Source organism: Eubalaena glacialis, chromosome 4 (genome assembly GCF_028564815.1).
Source record: "Eubalaena glacialis isolate mEubGla1 chromosome 4, mEubGla1.1.hap2.+ XY, whole genome shotgun sequence".
Classification (NCBI taxonomy): domain Eukaryota; kingdom Metazoa; phylum Chordata; class Mammalia; order Artiodactyla; family Balaenidae; genus Eubalaena; species Eubalaena glacialis.
The window spans coordinates 76298873-76321009 of NC_083719.1; the positions used below are offsets into that span (position 1 = coordinate 76298873).

The 22137-nt window shown below is 37.5% G+C and overlaps 1 protein-coding gene across 1 annotated transcript in view; it reads right to left on the reverse strand.

The window, feature by feature from the left end:
• Window positions 1-22137, reverse strand: part of KIAA0825 (KIAA0825 ortholog) — a 404470-nt gene that overhangs the window by 190381 nt on the left and 191952 nt on the right. Inside the window, exons 16-19 of the mRNA XM_061189447.1 lie at window positions 18131-18539; window positions 13893-14052; window positions 9128-9286; window positions 7238-7332 (exon numbers count right to left, since the gene is read on the reverse strand). Of these exons, the coding sequence (XP_061045430.1) occupies window positions 7238-7332; window positions 9128-9286; window positions 13893-14052; window positions 18131-18539 (823 nt within the window). The remainder of the gene's footprint in view (window positions 1-7237; window positions 7333-9127; window positions 9287-13892; window positions 14053-18130; window positions 18540-22137) is intronic.

The following is a 22137-nucleotide window of genomic DNA, read 5'->3' on the forward strand; positions in this document are numbered from 1 at the left end:
CACCCCAGCTATTATTAATGTCCTAAAGTAGCTTTCTGTTCCTATCACTCCTTTGCTTAAAGGCTTTGATGATTCCCTCAAGTCCCCAAAGTCCAAATTTCTCAGCCCTCAGACCCTCTACAACCTAAATACAGTCAACTTACTTCTCAAGTTTTAACTAGAAGAGGGCTCTCGTCCTCCAAGGCTAGAGACAAGAAGCAAAGGACTGGAGATGACATAAACAAAACTGAAGTTTAGGAAGAAAAGCTGGGAGATTCATGTTAGACAGCCTTAATTTTCCTGGTAAATAGGTGATGGTGAGCCAGTTGCTGAGAGGGATATAACGAGTGGAAGAAGGGGGATAAGTATTGTGATAACCAAAGTGGAAATTCACAATGAATTAAAAATTTTGTGGAACAGCTCTCAAGGACCCTTTGACATATATTAACATTCTCTAGTAAACTGTTACTTTATTACAAATAAATGCATTTCACAAAGCAGATGCTCGAAAATATTTTTTGAATGAGTAAAGTAAGCACAACTCTAGAGAATTAACAGAAGTGGTTAAGAATATGGACATGAGCTAGAATCTGAGAGCTCTGCGTCTCGGTGCCTTAGATTCCTTATCAGGAAAATAATGGTAACATAGTACCTACTTCATAAGGTTATCATAAGGATTTATAATTAAATGTGTATGTAATTTACTTAAATTACGCCAGCCACGTGGCAAGTGCTTTCTGTTTTCTGTCTTCATTATCACCAGTACTTGTACAGTGAACACTGAGGTAATAAAAAACAAATTTTGACCTAAGGGTACAAACCCGAAGTTATAAGACTAATAAATTCTGGGGACCTAGTGTACATCATGGTGATTATAGTTAACAATACTCTATTATATACTTGAAAGTTGCTGAGTAGATCTTACATGTTCTCGCCACAAAAAAGACATGGTAATTATGTGAGGTGATAGAGGTGTTACTTAGCACTGTGATGGTAATCATTCTGCAATATATGTGTACCAAATCAATACGCTGTACACCTTAAACTTACACACTGCTATATGTCAATTATATCTCAATAAAGCTGGAAAAATCTGACCAGGAATACGGTGTAGTAGATAAAGCACCAGATACAGATTCAGAAGCCTTCATTTTGCCTTCCAGACACCACTTAATATCTGTGACCTTGGGTATGTCATTTTGCACCCTCACAAGTACCTGTGTCTTATTACATAGTTGTAGTGAGTGTCAAAGGGGAAGATTTGTGTGAAAGTACTTTATACACCATAAAAGACGACATATACAAGTTACCACTCAGAAAACAATACACATTTATGGATTTGTTTGGTTCATGTACCAAAGCCCTAATCCCTGAAAATCCTGAGGATCAGAAGTTAAATTTATATCTCCTAGATACACTGTAGACAATCTCTGTCCAAAAAACACGCTGCTTTAGGAATTAAAAATGGAAGGGAAGCCTGCTCCTATTAGAGAAGATGGTGATGGTGGGTAGAATCACTCAGTCTGAGGTCTTTTGGCGGAGGTGGGAAGGAAAGGGTTTTCCAGGGAGCTAGAGCATGAAAAAAAACTACATTTGAATGCCATGGCGTATGCGATGCATGTAATGGCTCAGAGGTGTGTATTCATAAAATCAGCTTCCCCTTTTTCTTAAACCCATCTCTCCATAACCAGGCAGCCTGCTGCTACATCAGGAATTTACTGCTGTGAGCAACTATAAACATTGTGCTAATGGCGGCACTGCCTGAGAACGATCATTGGAGAGTGTCGTGTGCGCAGTTCAAGGCCAGAGACAATATTTCCTACTCTCTACACGCCACAGGGCACACACAGGATACAGCTTAAAGGCACTTTAATAATTATTGTTATTAAAAGCAAACAATCAACTCCACAGATCAACGGCTCTTTTAAAACATGTTTTCTAAACTCCCGTTTCCTCTCAGATGTATGGTTATCGTCCACTGGGAAAGGCCCCAAAATGATAGTCAGAAATCTGCCACCACCACCCCTTCTGCTGTTCTGCCATCATATTTAATTGTGCTTGCTCAATGCGAAGCCAAACTCATATGCAGTATATTTAGATGGTTAAAATAGCATAGCATTCCACTGTATTCACAGATTATTTTCAATGCCACCATTCTTGGGAATTAGTCTGGAATAAATAAGGTAAAGAGAAAAGAAGCAACATAAATTTGTTCCAGTGACAAAGAAAACAATACCAAAATGGCAGTCTGGAGATTCGCCGTGAATGAAGGAATACAGAGTGTTCCTTTTGGTGAGCTTTCCTGCAAATGCAATCACCATCTCATTCGATAGTCTGGATTTATTTTAAAGTGGGTGAGAAAGAAAGCAGGAAAGTAATTGTAAGAAACTGTGAAAAGTACCTTTATTATTTCAAAAGATCAATGTACAATCACTGTACTTACTCTTATATGGCATTAAAGGTAAAGGTGTAGAACTGATATATATGTTGATTTTCTAAACCTCTAAGGAGTCTTTATTTTCCACAATGGCAAACTTCCTAAGTTGAAAAACATATATCATTAATATATATTCAGGATCTCTTTTCTGAGGTCTCAGCTACTATCTATTTCTTCAAATGCCTTGAATATCACAAATTTATAAAGGCTTGGTTGGATGTTTTTGTCGTCTAACTCCATCTTAAATTTTTCAACGATAGTATCATTTAACAAATACAAACCCTACCACCCCAAAAGTCAAAAGACTTCTGAATCGTGGAGTAGAGAACAGGCTTTGTTGCTGGAGAGGTTATGGCTTGAACTGGATCAATTAATTAAAAATAAAGACCTGTGTTCTGTGCTTTTAATCTGAGCTGAACTTCACATAATAACAAAAACAGGCATTTTAAACATACAAAGCTTAATTAACCCGATTTTCATCCAAATGAATGAGTATGCATATAGATAAATTTTTACTTGAGATTTTCCAGGATACACTTCTTATTCCAACATGACTATTGATCAAACACCACCTTTAGAGAACACCTACTCTATGTTCATCTGTCAAAGGCTGACTTTTTCTCTGCATTCTTATTCCTCATTTGTTTGTTAATTAATCCAACAAATATTACTCAGAGCCAGCTATGTGCCCAAGGGCTAGTCTAGGTACTGAAGACACGGTTGGAATAAGACAGCCAAGGCACTCTTCTCATGGATTGTACTTTCCACCCTGGAGGTGGGGGTGCGGGGGGAAGCAGGGTTAAGCGACAATAAACAGAAACTATGATTTCAGGTAGTGATAGCTCAATTGAGAGAGCACAGTGAAATAGACTTGGAGGATCACTTTAGATGGGTGATAAGGAAAGACCTCTCTGAGCAGGTAACTTATGCCCCAGATAGACAAGACGGCACCAGCCACGGAAAGAGCTGAGGGAACTACAAGTAGCAAGACCCTAAAATGGGGAAGAGTTTGGAGAATCCAAAGAACAGGAAAGGCAATGAACTTAGAACATCATGTGAATTGTAGGGACGTGTTTTGAGATGAGGCCTGATAGTAAGCAGAGGGCCCATCCCGGCCAAGGCCTCAGGCTGCCACTTCAAGATTCGTTCTGACTTTGCAGTCAGCACAGAATCAGCTTGTGGAACAAAGGTTAGTGTTGTCTCAGATACACATATTATTGGCACCACCATATCTCCTCTTTCATGTACCTGAACCGTCCCTCAAGTGCTCATCCCTTGAGTCTTTACCTCCTACGTGGCTCACCTGGTCTTTAGACCCTCTTCCTTGCTCATTTTTTCACTGCTTGTCTTACAGACTCATGGGCCTGCTGCCTGGTCTCTGACCTGACACTTGTTCTGACCCTCATGATTGGTTTAGGCCTGGAGTGTACATAACCTCCATATATTTGACCTCAGGTATAACCTGACTGCTCCACCTCCCACCTCCAACTCCCTACTAATCCCAAATGACCTTTACTGTTTCCTTATTTGGGCAGACACTAACACTGCTTTCTGCTAGTGCTACTACTTTTCTAAGTATGTACAGTATTTTAAACTTTCAAAACCACTTCATATCCTTTAACATTCTCTTGATTGTGTCAACAATCTCTATGAAGTAGATATATAATTATCATCACTTAATTTTAAAGATGAGAAACTCCAAAGTTGAATAGTTTAGATAACTTTCCTAAGGTAAGCTCACAACAGGACTGGCCTGAGAACCCAGGAATCCTGTTTTCCCATTTCCATCCTGTTCTGGAGGTGAGGGAAATCTTGTCCACTCAGGGTATTAGAGTCTTGAGAGAGTAAGTCCACAGATGGTCTGCTTATGATATTGGATTTGAAGGCCAGGCACAAAGGAATTTAGGAGGTGAACAGAAAGGATTCCCTTCTCCTCAACTTTTTTCATATTTGTGTATTTGAGTTCACTTTTGTTGTGACATTTGTTTGTGACAAATGTTTGTCCCCAGACAACATTTGCAGTGATATATATGAACTCAACCATAGTGTAGAGATAGATTAGTATAACTTTATTACCAATTAAAGAGAGAAAAAAAGGGAATAAGTAACTTGTTTAATTGGTGACTTTGGGAAAAAAGAACTGAGCATATTCAGCTGAGCTGCTCTAGGTTTTCATCTCTGGCTCTGCCTACCCCCAAAGATCATGGTTGTACGTAAGAAGTATCACTTTTTGGATGTAGGATAGCATATATAACTCTCATTTTAAAAGCTCAATGTTCTGTGGTCTCATTTTCAAATATGTAATTTCAAATAACCATGTTGTCAAAAATTCAATGCTGCGCTCTAGAGCCCGAGAGCCACAACTACTGAGCCCGTGCGTGTAGAGCACGTGCTTTGCCACAAGAGAAGCCACTGCAATGAGAAGGCTGAGCACGGCAATGAAGAGTAGCCCCCTCTCACTGCAACTAGAGAAAGCCCGGAAAAAAAAAATTAAAAAAAAAAAATTCAATGCACTATTTTTTTTTAAATCAGCATTTCAGATAAACCTAAACAAGAGAGTCTCTCAGAGAAAATAACAGAAAAAATTTTCCTTACCAGTTCAATATTAATCAGGTCTCATAAATAACACTCTTAAAATAAATGGGAAAGTGCTAAAAGAGATGAAAAACTCTCAGGGGTCTTTCATCCTTCTAAGGCAGCTCAATTATATTCATTGTAGCTTGTGGTGTGTGGTAGTTTAGAATAGAATGCTTTTCATACCATTCTTTAAGAATCTAAGTGATTCTAGCTGTTTCTGTTAAAAATTCATGACCCTGGGATTTCCCTGGCGGCGCAGTGGTTAAGAATCCGCCTGCCAATGCAGGGGACACGGGTTTGAGCCCTTGTCCGGGAAGATCCCACATGCCGCGGAGCAACTAAGCCCGCACTTACAACTATTGAGCCTGCGCTCTAGGACCTGCAAGCCACAGCTACTGAGCCTGGGCGCCACAACTACTGAAGCCCAGGTGCCTAAAGCCTGTGCTCAGCAACAAGAGAAGCCACCGCAATGAGAAGCCCGCGCACCGCAACGAAGAGTAGCCCCCGCACGCCACAACTGGAGAAAGCCTGCACGCAGCAACGAAGACCCAACACAGCCAAAAAATAAATTAATAATAACAAAAAAAATTCATGACCCTTTTCCAAGAGAACTGTTTTGACCTGTTACTTCTGGCTAAATTTGTAGGAGTTCTTTTTCCCCACTCATTCCTGCACATAATATGTCAGGGAAATAGACTTTAATAGCTATCAACCTAATTGAGGTATAACTAAAGTTGTTAAACAAAAACAACAATATGCAATTTGGGGTAAAACACAAATTCACTTAAAAGTGAATATCATACAGAGCAAATGCAGTAAGTTTTGAAGGACGTGTTGCCCCTAGATTACCATTCAGTGGACTGGAAGCAGCAATTCACAGCTGAAAGAACTCAGTAAATTATACTACAGCTAATCGACATAAATTCAAACTTTCCAAAGAGCAGGGAAAAAATGACTTATCTTCCTTAGTTCGTTTCCAGACAGACATTTAATACTGGGCAAACATTATGTAGCCATAGATTCAACAGAAGACCTGGCCTTTCCTCCAGCACCGCTACCTCTCCTCTCTCCAGGCAACTTTGGGACAGGTTAGGAACACCTGTGGGGGACTTGTGCCTTAATAGGGCGCACTCTGAACTACTACCTGCCATGTGGTAAGCTTGTTGAGAGAAGGCTCTGTCTTCGATGGGGAAGTTTCTGGATTGTTCAACTTTGTCCATGATGGGTGGGTGAGCTTCATTCAGGGGTGAAATATTAGGAATACCACTATGACGACACATCTAAGCTACCGCTTTTCTTGGCAATAAAGCTGTCTTTTTTTTTAAAACCTCCACCTGGGAAATACTGAAATCTCTCTCTCAAGATATTTTCTTATATGCACCCAGATATCTCAAGGATGATTTGACAATTCTACTATGTCACTATCCTTATCGTCTTTTATGAAAAATGATACTTCATATTTTTTTCAGAAAGATAAGAAAACATACAAAGATCATAAAGAAGATAAGTGAGTGTAAACAAACAGATAATACCTGAAGAATAAAAGCAACTGCACATATATATTTTATGTAAAAATGTGATACTTGATAGAGAAATGCAAATTTAAAATTTACACCTTACTGTTTTCACTGAAAACTAAAGGTATGGGAAAAAAACATATTCATTGATCCAAAATATAAAGAAAACATTTATGCTTTTGTGTAAAATAAATTACATGTATAGACTCCTAGACTGAAATCACATTATCATTTTATTGGGTTGTCCTGGGGTGTAAGTGCACGTGTGTGTGCGTATGTGTGTAAAGTAGTATGCAACTGAGACTACAGCAAGACGGTGCCAAAATAACTGGCTGAAAAGCAAAAAAATTCAATCATGACAGTTTTACTTACATGTTTCCCCTGATTAGTTGATTTGGCTTGGCATTTTGTATGCATTCATTAAATTGTTGTAAACAAAGGCATAGTATTATAATGACATTCAAATCAATAACTTTTGGTGTTTACAACACAAAATCAGAAATATTTAAAATTTAGGCTAAAATCAACCAATTTCATCTCAGAAAAAGTTTTCCTGCCTTCTGCAAATGCTTACTATAGAAAAACAGCATTCACAAACTATACTTCATATAATTTCAAATATATATATATACATATATATACACACACACATTCACATACAACCTATATATAAAAGATATATATCCTCTTCCCCCCGCCACATCCCCCAAATCCCCAATCTTATTACCTGTTTTTGAGCAGTACATTGAAGGTCGTCTTATCCAGTCCCAGATAATTTGGCAGCAAGTTTGACCAATTCCAGTTCCATTTTGTGATCGCTGACTGTTGATAAATGAGAAGACGCTATTGTTAGTTATTAATCAGAGTTAATATGATCAGTAAATTAAAGCTCCAGCTGTGATAGACTAACTAAGAAGGAGGGGGGTCCAGAACAAGGACTTAGACAGATAACATCAATCATGTCCACAGAATAAGGTTTTTATTCCAATAAGACAGCAATTAATTTATAAATCCATTTGGGGATGTAGTCATTATTTATAAAAATATAAATCAATTTCTTGAGTCGTTATTCTTCCAAGAGCTAATGAAATTTGCCCAACAAGTTTCTCTGAAAGGGTGACTTTTTGTAGAGCAAAGCAAAATAATTGGCAACTTTTTCATGTATCAATTTATAGTTTTATGGGGTTTTTTTTTTTAGCAGCCAGAAGTTTGATTAAAAAAACAAAGATGGAAGTACTATGGCTCGAAATTACAAGACACAGCTTAATTAGAGTATGATATTAATGTTTTTGGTTAAGAATCTGCTTTAAAGGGGAAATTATAAGGACCTGTAAATGTAAATAACATAAGTAATTCTTTTTTTCTCATTTAATAGATAATTTCACAACAGAGTAAGGAGAAAAATTACTGTGAAAGATAATCTCATAATTCAGAACTGAATACAACATACCATTTATTTAAATGAAGTGAGGATAATTTAACAGCTACAATGATTATTTATGGTTGGAGGAATCGAATGTACAACACAGGAAGGCAGCCAATAAACTCAAACGTATACAATATATTTGGTTTTAAAGTATTATAGATGCTTATACCCCTTAACACTAAATAGTTTTGATAATAAGCATCCAGGCCAGTGTTTAAAATCCAACCAGAACTATGCCCTGTCACCTGCTGATTAATGGAACACTACAATCTTGTCATAAAGCAGGAGAATTCTGCCCCAGGTTGTCAGCATTTGAAGGTCTTATTCTACTACAGTATTGATGAATGTAGACTAGGGTTGTAACAGGCATGGTAAAAATATTATCTGCATCCCGAATTGGGCCATTGTTTTAATTCTTATTTTCGTCAGAGCTCTAGGTCAAGCAATCCTTCTCTTCTGCCTTGTTAGTTCAAATAGTCTGTCAGGAGGCTACTGGGAAAAGGCACCAAAAAAAAGAACAAAGCAAAAGCAACTTTAGGTTTCAAGTCCTTTGGCATAAAGATGATTTTTTTAATGTGACTATGAAACATGCAGCTGAAACAATGGCATTATCTGACATTAAAAAATGTGCGGTGTTTATCACATTGACTTTATTCCAAACATCCTGACTTTAAGATCGTTAACAAATTCATTTTAAATTCAGGAATGTGTTTAGGGTTATAAGACAGCAAATTTACCTCATGCCACTTAAAATAGGAGCTCAAAGCTCCATTTACAATCAATTTTAAACTATTTTATAGTTTACCTGATAAATTAGATAAATCCATAAAGATTGCAAGGTGTTTTGCGAGTGTGGGGGATGGGGGAAGCCAGGGAGGGGAAGATTGTAAGAAACACGGGTTTCTCGAGGCTGCCGGAGACACAGCCGAACAGATGCTCCCTCTGCCCCCAGTGAACTGACAGGGGCAAAAGTCAAAGTTTACAGACCAAACATATGAATCCGTTTGACAAATAGAAAGAAGGTAAAATAACTTTTCCCAAGTCAATTTGCGCAAACAAGAACAAGGCCTTTTGCTTCCTAGCCAAAAACGCTTATGAGTAAATATTCAAACACAAAGCACTTTTTTTCTAACTTGTGTAAAAAAAAACCCCACAAATTTTAATTAAATTTACTATTTAATTTCCACATACCTGATCAAGCATGTTTTCGCTAAACACCTTGTACACATGGAAAGGGTTAAAGGCAGAGGGCTGATCTTCCACACTCCTCAAGGTCATCTTTAAAGGTCGGATGCGTAATGGCTTTTCCTCTGAACCATTCATAGAAAACAGCTGTTCTTTTAAATACTCCTTCAAGGGAAAAAAATTACAAGTCGTGATGGTAGGAAGCATATATTCTCTTTAAGAATAAACTGGTCAATATCCAAACCTACCCTTTCAGCACATTTGCTAGATTACACAGTATTATTTGCCTCAGGACAGAATACATTTTCAGAAGAAACATAGAAGTACATACCAGTCAGGATTACAATAAACCCATCAAGAACAGGTTCACTTAATATATAGGATAGATTAGAAAACCATTTAACAAATTCTCACATAATGAATGTACGCTTGATATATCAGAATCTTTTTAATAGGCATTGTCTTGTCATTGCTTCACACGTTAACATGTCTGGTTACCAAAACTTAACTCGGGTGCATGACTATTCACAGTACAAGACTGTTCATCCATTCATTAAGTGTAGTTGCTACCTACTCCATGCTCAGCAGAGTACTAAGTACTCTGATGTTCCCTGTAAGCAGTCTCCCTCTATGTAGAATTAATTATAATGCAAGCTCCTAAACTCTAGTTTCACACTGTGGACTGAAAAATATCAAGGTTCAACAGAAGCTCAAAGTATGTAATTTTAATTTTACCCCCAAATGCCAGTGACAACCTGGGGAGGGAAAAAAAAAAAAGTCAATCTACTGCATTATACCTCATTTTCCATCCATAAATAAAAAGGTGAATAACCATAATCTACTTCATAAGACTCCATCTAGAAAATGATAAATTTAAATGACTAAAAGTTTCCCACAAACTATCAAATACTTAATAAGTCATTTAATAAATAATATAACAGAAACGTCCACCTGATTTTTAGTGTGTCACAATATCATGTTTTCTTCAAGGTTAGGGTTAGGACTTAGGTTCAGAAAGTTAGAGCTGAAAATGACTTCAGAGGTCATCTTGAAAACCCTTACTACTCAAAGTCCGGTGTGTGCATTAGCCAAATGAGCCTCACCTAGGAGCGTGTTAGAAAAGCAGAATCTCAGGCCCAACCAAATGAGAATCTGCCTGTTCACAAGCTTTCCCAGGAGATGAGTGGGCACATGAAAGTTTGAGAAACTCTAGCCCACACTACATTCAGTGGTTGGCTCTGAAAGGTCAGAAGACACACTTGAGGTCACACACGGGAGCTTGGTAGCTTCAGTAAGAAGCCAGACCTCCGGTCTCAGGTCACTGTGTTTTCCCTGTGCCTCTGTAACTTCATGAATAGAGAACGCCTGCTGTACTCACTGTAGAAGGCAAATTTCAGATCCTAAACCCCTCCATCTCGCAATAAAAAACACTGCTTGACATTTCTTAAACCTGCTCATTGTGGACCATATCTTTTTTAGAATGATTAATTCTGTAGCATCTGACAGACACACAGACACACACGGACTCTTATTTTTGTTTTTTTTCATCTTTCAAACTTTTTATGATCAAACACATTAATATTTATACAGTGACACAGATGAACATTCACATTAGGTGGGATGTGGAAAAACCGTACATAGCTTTAGGGCCCCCAGTTCAAGGTCACCACAAAAGAAGTTCAAGTCAGTTTGGTTTGCTTCCAAATGAGTTCCACAACAAGCTTGCAGTTTTCAGAGTTGTCTGGATTTCAGACTGTATAGTAGGGATTGTGTGGCTGTGAACTATTAAAGAGCTCTAGGTTAGGGCTTCTCTAACTTATTTCACTTAGCACAGTGCCCTTATGGTCCCTCATGTTGAAAGTGGCGATATTTTCTTTTTGGCTAAATAACATTCCAGGGTGTGCGTGTGTGTGTGTGTGTGTGTCGCATTTTATTTATCTGTTCATCTGTCGATGAACACATAGGTTGTTTGCATGTCTTGGCTAGTACACATAATCAGAAGGAAACAAAGTCACACTCTCCAAAAGATATCTGTACCCCCAAGTTCATTGCTTCATTATGTGTAGTAGCCAAGACATGCGGACTCTTATTAAATATTATTAGATAACAAGCCATCAGAAAAGAATTATATTAGATTTAGATTTCTGAACAGAAACAATTTTTCTCCATCATGATTTCTGAAAGTAAAATTTTAAAAAGGAATAAATTATTCCCCTTTCTTTGAAAAACTGCTTTGTTTTGGCTAATAACAATCGTTCTCACTGTTTCCCCTTACGTGGCTATGTTTTGGCTTTTTTTGTTTCCACAATTCAGAAAAGAGAAAGTGCTCTGTTCTGTTGTAAGCTGTCAACACAATGGTGTTTTCTCCCTCGTGGATTTCTCTGACCTCTGTGCTATATTGACACTTGTCACTGCCCCTTCTCAAAAGCCTCAGATTTTCTGTGGCATCACTTTAACCAGAAGTACTGCTAATGTGGTCTCTTTCTTTAGAAGAAATACATTTTTCTTTGAACATCCTTTCTTGAACATATTCCCTGTGCAGTTACATCAGAGCTTATTCCTCTACCCATCGCTTCTCTGTTGCTCTCCACTGAAGAGATCCACTGGCCTCATGAGCTCAACTACCGACCTAGTTGAAAGCCACCAAATCTACAGTCACAACCTCTTGTATCTGTGCTTCTGGCCAGCATCTTCAACCACCATTTGGACTTTTATGCTCGGACACCTTACCTTTATCTCAAACATTTAAAAACTCATCTTCTCTCAAAACCTCCCTCTCAATAGCACACCAATGCTTCCACTCACCCAGGCCTGTACGTGTAAATGCTCTGTATTTATGTTTTCGAACACTATTTAGCAGCACACCTGAAAGTGCTAAAGACATGACGCCACTCATCAAATGAACAAACGTCACGGTGCAATTTACCTACAGCATAACGATGCCTCACAGTATAAAAGCAGCCATAAGTATTATGCTAGTCACTCAGTCACCCTTGTGTTATTTGTGTTTACTGCCTGCTTTGTCTGAGTAGTCAAGGCAGAGGCCTCGCTACTTTCGTTGATTCAATCCTCACCTTACATTATGCCTCTAACCTTGCAGCCCTGCATTTCACGCAGCACAATAAACCACCAAGTACATAGCTTGCTTCCCATCTGATAGATGTTGCCATAACAGTAAGTATATTCAGTTGCAGAGAAAGAAAAATCGTAACTTTGAATCAGAATGTGGTGATACTCCCGCAAAGAGTCTTATGTACATCAGCTCTCATAGCACACCTGTTCAGAAGCGCTTCCTCAGAGTTTCACGAGTTCTACAAGAAAACAGCCTTTGGATTTCCTGAATACAACAGGTGGCCGACGGCCAGTAAATATCCAACTTAATTTTTGTTGATTTTGCTTACTGGTGATTTCCTGATCTTTCTTGTGTTATGGAACTTTGAAAGAAAGGACTCCTCTATCAGTTTGGCAATCTATACCAGCCATTGTTGTGCTCAGAATTATTGTAACTCAACTTTACTAAGGCTCTGAGGGTACTCTGACTGCAACATCTGTTCCTCTGTAACCACCACAGTTACTTTGGCCAATCTGGGTGGCCAGGTTGACATGCCCATGAAGACCCTGACTCCATAATGGAGGTCTTTCAGTTTGCCAAGGCCACGACTTCCTGCCTGCCGGAGATGGAAACCTCAAACAAGCTGTGAGAGATCATTAGCAAGCATGAACAGGTTGTGTTACTTTGTAACAATTGCTACTGAGCTCCAGTCCCTTAAGAACAGGACCTTGTCTCCTAGCTACAAAGGCCTCCATCCTTCTCAGGTGATCATTGAAGTTGACTGGTTGATTACCTCTCTGCAAGCCAGAAAACAAGATTTACTTGAAGTAACTTTCAGATAGATAATAGTGGGGAGAACATTTATGTAACTGAGTCGTAAAATCCTGTGGTAGAGTTAATTCACTCCTTGGAAAGGTACGGTTTTTAAGGCCTACCTCATGGAGATAAAACACTATATCTTAACATTATTCATATTATACAATTTTTATTATGTCAAAAAATACATTCATGTGTTTGCAAATATAAACATAATTCTAATTCACACTAGATGTCACATTCGAATCCAGATATGTATGATCAAATTAAAAACCTAAGTTAGCAAACTTGTATTGTTTCAAGTAAATAACTGAGATACCTACTCTCTACATTTTTGCTAAAATAGCCAGATACATGCAAGGTCAGACGCTTAACCCAGCAGAGAGGTGAATAAGCATGACATTGATTCTAATCAGTGTCCCTACATTAATGCATTTTCTTGGGTTAATCTTGTTGCTCCCGAATATGGTTCGATATTCTTCTGAAGTTTCTCATTATGTAAGGAATATTCAACTTCACCAACACGAGTATGACGTCTACAGGAGAAGAGCTATATCTCTCTTCAGAAAATTCATTTCACAAATACCAGATTTTAACATCAGCTTAATGGTCACAAATACACAATTCCCATACTACACCTCTCGTCTCTACAATTTCGAACTGAGTTTATGAACCGTGTTATTGTTTAAACCGTATAAATAAAACCGACATTGTCTCGGTGAAGCTTCTGCTGTACAAATGCAGAACAGCCGGGGCTGAATAGATTCTATTAATAATGCAATATTGAGTTTGGTATTGACTTTAAGAAGTATTATCACCTCCTTTACTAACCCTTAGCTGCCAGCAGACGCTGCCTCAGGCCAGTACACACCTAATTGCTCGGTAAAAAGGCCGTTTCCCTACCTCATTGAGCCGCATGATGTGATAAATTTGCCTCAGGTACTCGCTGCCACCTGGTTTGTGGCAGATATCCAGGACCATCATGTTTATTTTCTGCTCAGTCAGTTCAAGAGCAATATCTCCTTCTTCTAAGGCTGTGCTTTTCTCTATTGTCATAAATGCACTAAATACAAAGAAAGCATATAAGTATCAGTGGTGAAGAATTGTAAAGATGGAAAATAATCAAAGAGATTGAGTGTGGAGAGTCGATGTAAATCTCGGATTCAAAGCACCTATAAAGACTTTGCTCAAATAGGTAAGCCTTCCCAAAAGGCTGCAGCTCACATAAACAGCGCCTTAGAACTGAGCACCTGAAAGCATTTTTAAAAATTGAATCGTTTCTTTTAAAACATTTCTTTATTGCATTTATACTCCTATCTATAAAACATTTCCCCATTACCACAATTGTTGAAATTGCTATAATCATGGGATGAAAACAAAACATTTCTTTTTAAGAGCATGTAAGAAATAATCTGTATTTTCTCTTTGAGGATAAAGAGTATCTTTGATGCCAGAAATAGCTTTGGTATTCTGTCTTTTGCAGATTCCTCTTTACACCTGTCTCAGAACACACTAAAGACTAATTCAAGTGTCAAAAGGGGGAGCCTATTATGTTAAATATAGGCTGGGTGCTTCCTGCAGGAGTGCTGACCACTGGGTATTTTAAATTGGCCTTTTGACACTTGTTGCCTTCTAAAAATACATGCCCCCCTCCTGTTCTTCTAGGTGACAGATACTTAGCAAAAGTCACTACCCTGCTTACCCTTCCCAGAAAACGGTCTATTATAACCACACCAGGAATGTGCAAGTTATATGTGGGAAAGGTTTCTTTTATAAGAACTCATGTGCTTATTATTGATTTTAAACATTATTTACATAGTAATAATGGATGACATAATTTTTAAAAAATTCTCAAGCTGTACCAGTGTAAAATTAATCACGATATTCAACTTACATCACATATATTCCATACTAATTTTCTTTTTACAAGTGCTATTAGGATCACGTTAGTCTTTGCAGTCTAAGTATTCTTAAGAAAACGCAGGGGTTTCCACTGTTTCCCAGACTAAATGAAATTTACTGTGGTGTAATCAGCTATATACTGCAGTTCATTACTGAGATTTTGCCATGATTATAAAATTCATTCTGCTAAGAGTCAGTGCCGCTGACCTGAAGACTGAACCAAATGATACCCAGCTGCTGGACATTAACTGTTATATTGCTTCCACATGTAGCTTCAAAGCATCCTTCTCTAAAAAAAACAAAAATGAACTTTATGATCATATAAGCCTTGCTAAAAAATAAAGCAAATCCTACTCTTAAAGATATTTATTAGCTAGAGTAAATCTTTAAACAAACAAAAAAGACCTTTTTGCAATAAAAAAAAAGTTTGTAAATATCTTTTTGAAGCTGCATGCAGGCTGCAAGCAAAATTTCTTGTCAGGTTTTGTAGAGGCTGACACGGAAAAAGTTGAGGCCCTCTGACAAAAGAGTGTCTCAGTGTCAGCCCCTGAATTGTATCCTTTCCTGTCCATCACTGTGCAGGTGAAGCAAATGATTGGATTCAGTCAATGCTATGATTAATGAGTTCCTCTCTGGATTTGGGACTGCCTATCAATCATGTCATTAGGGAGAATGTGCCCTGAAAGAGGCAGACCTTAGCCAAGGAATAACTGCATTAATCTTAATCTGTATATGCACCCAGCCAGCCAAGTCAGGGTCACCATGATGAAAAACAATAATCTTCAACTCGACAAATTACTTTGCAAAGACAGACGTTTCTTTACTTTTTGGCCTGTGAGTTCTCCAGAATCTAAGTTGACTGTTTACAGCTTGAGTGTTACTACAAAGTGAAGGTTATTTTAATGAATAGTAATGTTTTCAGGCAGCATGCAAGACAAGCAATGCTTACAGCTGCCACATTTCCACTGCAGTTATTTTCACAGTTTCCATAAAATCAAAATTAAATCTGGGTGCAAGTGAAAGAAATCTAGCTAAATGATATTGTGTAGTTACGAGATAATCTTCATGAGGAATTAAGATTTCATTTATTTTAACAGAAGAACTATTTTAGTTTAAGGGCTTACATTCTCATACTTGAAAAAAAAATTATGGTAAAGCCAAGGCAACCCTCCACCTGTATACAGACATCATGGTTTAAAATACATTTTCCTCATGGTATAGATCTATGAACTAAATGATCATCAATTTGTGAGAAATGCGTAGAGATGGAAGTTCATGTGTATATCAGATAATCAACTCGAAATCAAACTTGAGATGAAACATTCCTATAGCACCCAAATCCACAAGAGATTACCTAAAGTGAGTTAATACGTCAAATTTAACTCTTTGTCAAATAAATGAAATAACTTCAAATCTGGATTTTTGTACATTGATATTATTTGAGAAATTGAGAAAGACATAGATAGCACTGCTAATTACAAGTTACATAATATGTATTCAGAATCTTTGAGGGCTATAAAACATTTTTAAAAATCAATAATTCTTTATTTTGGATGCATGTTACAACAGATAGCTAATCAGCCAAATATTAGCTAGACAATTTCCTACTAAAGGAGATAACCAGATGTGTTAGTGCTGTTTATAAGAAACTTAGACGAAAATTAACTTTTAAGGAAAAAGTTTTCTTATGGATTCCTGTGTGTAGCCCCAGGTATATTACAGACATTACTTTAAACTGATCTTATTGATAGAGGGGGTCCTAATTCAGCAGTATCATAAATTTAACTTTATAATCAGATACACTATTTTTACTCTGCTTTTTTCTCTCCCTTTTACACCCACTGCCATGGATAGTGACGTGGCCTTAATCTTTTAGTCTTTGAATTAAAGCCTGTAAATTGGTATCAAATGCAAATGTAAAGATTAAGGTCACTGTCAATGTTACTAAACATTTTCCTGACTGCTATTGTTATTCCTACACACAGGATGCTCACAAGTAAATTTCTAGAAGTCGTATGACAAGAACAGGAAAATCATGATTACTTACATTTCTTACATTACTTACATGACTACTTATATTAATTTGGATTAATATAAAGTCTTACAGATTAATACAAACCAGTAAAGAGTATTTGTTATCACACTACTAACCAGTGAGTGCAACATATTTTAATGGTTTATAAATAACAAATGCTCCCTAGTTCTAAGCTCGATGTTAAGAACTTTACAAATGTTATTTAATTTTTCAAAACAACTCTACCAGCTTAGTATCATCACTAAAAATGAGGTTTTGAGAGATTCTATAACTCGCACAAGATGGCCCACTTACAAGGGATTTGTATTTGTCCATCTGATTCCAGAGCCTGTGCTCTTTATCACTACCATGTACTAAAAGTAACAACTTTTAGTTGTTTCAGGCAGAAAGTTATAATAGTATCTTCTAGCAATATGAATATATTTTCAAAGAATGGGGGACCGTGTGTGTGAGAGTGTAGAAAAAGGAGGGGCTGGCTTACTGAACTGTAGACCACATGAACCATAACTCCCTTATCAATATCATGCAATTCTATACTGAAGACTACTTTTAAGATAGGAGGACTCTATGTACATATTTAAATTCATCAGGGACCCTTAAAAATCTTCGCAATACCACAAATCACTTAGCTCTTGGTGACAAACCTATGAGAAGTCTGACATTTTCATACAGAAACAGCTGGGTGTGTTTATAGCTTGAGTGTGATATGCCCCAGTTGCCTTCTGGGATTCTTACATTACCAGATGAAAAATGTGTACCTTTTTGACAATCAGGTACACAGAAAGCAATAAAGAGCCTTTTATATCCATTAATTCCTTCTTAATTTAATCTCCATGGCCAATCCATTTACGAAACGCTCCAGGCTATCCACAAGATACCTGTTTGCACACTGAAAAGGAGTGAAACCAAATTCTCCTGGGTTTAACTACCACCCTTTTAATCAGAAACCTTAAGATGGTGACTAAACAAGTATAATGTTCCAGTGTATCAATGGGGTTCAAATTCTAATAAGACAAGGAACATTAACAATCCAGTTTTTAATGGAATATTTATCTTTTTCTGTATTCATCAAAGTTCCCATGAAGGTAGGAAAATGACCATTGCTGCCTATCCGACAATATTTGGTTGTGGTGGTTGTTTATCGGTGATTTTGTTTTTGTGAATGTATTTGATGAAATTCAGTGAAAGAAAAACATCGTTTTACCATTCGGTGCTCAGTTTCCTTGCTTTCAACAATTGGCATTCAATCCAGTTGGGTTTTTGCTGCTCAATGCTCCGTATGACCTTTTGGGTCATTTGATTAGGGCTACTTGTCTGCTCTCCCATGATGCTTTCCAAACACACACAGATTAAACCGAGTTTCTCTTTACTCCATCTGTCAAGGGAGGCACCTGTTAAAAGTTCCACAGTGTTTCCATCCTCAAATATCCGACATATAATTACAATCAAGTTCCAGACAAGCAGGCCATCTTTCTTTAATTCAACAAAGTTTTTTGACATTTTCCTCTCAGACAGAAAAAAGAAGTATTTAACTGGGGGAGGCAAACATGCAATCACCGTAGGTAACTTGCTGATTACAATAGATACTGCCTGAGCAGCAAGCCTTGTGACGCCTGGGGAAGAAAAGAAAGAAAAGGTATGATTAATATCAGCATTTGTGTTCCATCACTGTGTTGCTTTGAGTGTTGTGTGGAGATGTCTAATTTTTGCAGAGAAAATTGTTGAGAAGAGCAAGTTCCTGACATATTCCGACAGGACTCTACTGGGGTCCTCTGTAGTACTGCCAAAAATTCCCCAAATCCCAAACTTAATTTTTCCTCCCACAAATGAAGATTAGAAAATTCAGAATTATTACTTATATTTTAATCTACTAAGACCTCAGGTTTAAAGGGCCCAATGTCCTCCTAATTAGTAAATGCAAAGGTACTCCTGCTGGACCTCTCTGTGGCCTTTGGCACTTCCTTAAGCCTTTCTCCTCTTCCCCTGGAATCCATGACAGAATCATTCCAGCTCCTGTTGGGACTGGCTCCTCTTCTTTTAGTTCTTAGCCCAAATGTCACCTCCTCTGAGAGCCTCCCCACACCATCCCATGTAAAGCAGTCCCTTCATGCCCTTCTCAGGCCAGCCCCCAGTCCCTCCCTATTATTAGACCCCATTTTATTGCCTTTATTATAGCACTTAGCATCAGTTAATAATAATCTCCTTTATTTCTTCATTATCTGTCTCCATCCACTAGAATATAAGCTCCAGGAAGGCATTCCTGTAGCCCAAGCACTTAGGACCTCATCTATAACAGTTGTTCAGTAAGTATTTGTTGAATAAATGAGTCAACAAACTGGTTCATGTTTACCTCTGTTATTCTGCTTCTTTGTGTCCCACGCTAGTTCCACTTCTACTAACACCTCTTAAATGTATTTGCTAAGTCTTTGGCCTGTTGACTGAAGATTCTACTCTCCCTTACTTGGTGTTATTTCTCTGAAGGGTTTACTGATCCTCCCTCTCTAGATCAGGGTTTCTCAACTTTGGCACTATTGACGTTTGGGGCTGGAGAATTCTTTATTGTAAGGAGCCGACCTGTGCATTGTAGGATGTTTTAGTGGCATCTCTGTCCTACACTCACTAGATGCCAGGGGCATCCTCATCCATTGTGACAAACAAAAATGTCTCTAAAGCATTGCCAAATGTCCCCATCTTCCTAGTTGAGAACCACTCTTCTAGATGATTCTAGAATCTTCAGTCTTGGCCTTTCTCCAGGGTAACAGTCCTACGACTTCAGCTCCCCGATGGGCATTCCACTTCTCTGTCCTAGTCATCATTAACTCAAACCATAGCTAAAACCAAATTCATTGTTTTCCTCCCAGACTGCCTTGGCCCTCCTGACCCTCCCTCCCATCCTCTCTTCCTTCCTTCTTTTCTTCTGTCCTTCTTTCCTTTTCAATCTTGTAAACATTCCTGTTGATCCTTCATACCACACCGGGGACTGCACTGATAAATCTTCCTACTCCCTCATCTGACACCCAATTTTGCCTCACTGTGACCATGGCTACTACCTATTCAAGCCCTCCCTCACAAGTGGTATCTGGACTATTGTAGGACTCTCATCTCCCTGCTCCAGACCATGCCCAGCTGTAAAGCCAGATTACCTAATTTCTCTGTTACAGTTCTTTTAGCTGTTTTCCACTGTTACGAGATCAGTCTGCAGAGCATTGCTGACAAAACACTCCACAGTCCAGTCTCAGCCAGTTTCTATGAACCTTTATTTTATCCTCTTTGCTTTTAGCCTTCTGAATATCTCATTATTCTCACATAGGATGCCCTCCCTCTTCATGGGTCACTCATAATCTTCAATTCTTGGTTCAAAGTCCTTACCTCCTATGAATTTATTTGAACATATTACCCATATGACTATGTTGGTAATTAGGTCCATAACGTGCCATGTTGTACTATCTTTTGTATTATCATCTATTACTGTTTATGTTATATGCTTTTATTTTATTTTATTTTTTTAACAGCTTTATTGGAGTATAATTGCTTTACAATGGTATGTTAGTTTCTGCTTTGTAACAAAGTGAATCAGCTATACATATACATATATCCCCATATCTCCTCCCTCTTGCCTCACCCTCCCACCCTCCCTATCCCACCCCTCTAGGTGGACACAAAGCACCGAGCTGATCTCCCTGTGCTATGCGGCTGCTTCCCACTAGCTATCTATTTTACATTTGGTAGTATACATAAGCCCATGCCACTCTCTCACTTCGTCCCAGCTTACCCTTCCCCCTCCCCGTGTCCTCATATTCATGAGTTGTCTTTACAACTAGACTAAAAGCTCCTCAAGAGCATGGAAGAAAATCTCCTCACTCCTTGAGTATCCCACAAAGCCCGGCACAAGTGTTTTAATCCACTATGTACATAATTGAATTTGAACATTGGAACGGAGTGAGAAGTCTAAAGAGGATAGCTTTAAGTTCTTCAGAAAAACATTTTTTACTGTTTTTACTGAACAAAAATAATTTAACACTGTGAAAGATTTTTCAAGATATTTGTGACATTTAAAGAGGTCACTCTGCTCTAAAAAAGTACAAAGCTCTTGGAAAACATAGGTCTAGTCTAGTGACTCCTCAGAAATTCATGACAACTTAAGAATCATTTTCAAAATTAACTGGATCAGTCTTTATACGTTTGTAAAAATTGGGTCCAAAATATATTTGAATGATCTCATAAGACTTTTGTATTAAATAAAATAATAAATATGAAAGCACCTAGTTCAATACTTGGTAAAAAATAGTTTCTCAGTAAATGTTTTCTTTTTATTCAAATAAATATGTTTAGATGAGGCTTAAAATATAGATAAAGCAAATTAAGAAACCACTCTTCTCAGTGTTCTTAAAGTATCTTAAATGTTTTATTGTTTTTATGTGTTTGTGTCTCATATTCCCTAATCTGCTGTCAGGTATTTGACTTAAAAGATTATACCTTATATTCTGTTTATCCTAAAGAGGGCTTAACTGCACATAGTGAGTAAACATTTAACAATAATATAAGCAGATACCAGGTGAAGATTAGCAATTCTCTTCACAACTGTACTTCTACTGATATTTATAAAATCTGAGAATTGCAGGTACTCAAATCCCTAACTACTTTATTAAAGCTTAAGGCAAATTCCAATCAGAACCTTTAGGCTGATGACAAATCCATTCTACTAATCACAGGGTCTCTGAATCTATGGTGATGTTAGCAACACACCAGGGAAGGATCTTTTAAAAATGCCACACACTCATTTTTCTGTCTTTATTTAAATAAGTTGACTTCTAATTCACATATATATATATAATATATTGTAAGAGCCATCCCAATTTCAGAGCTGATAAAGTGTGAAAAAATGTATGTCTCAGAATGAATGCAATGTGAGAAGTATATTTATATATTTATCATTTCTTCTTTCCTATGCATGGACTACTGATTGTAATAATATATTTGGGGGATTATAAAACATGCAGAAAGGAAATGTACAATGAAATAGGTAAAGACAAATAATGTATTAAGATTAACTTTAAAAATGTTTTTTATTAGTGGTATAAAATGTCAATAATACATTATTGAGTGAGGATAATGTGATTTAATAGGCTTTATTATTTAAAAAATCTGGGCTTTAACAGTTCATGATACATTGATTCAAATGTCAGGTCATAAATTTAGTTTGTTTCAATA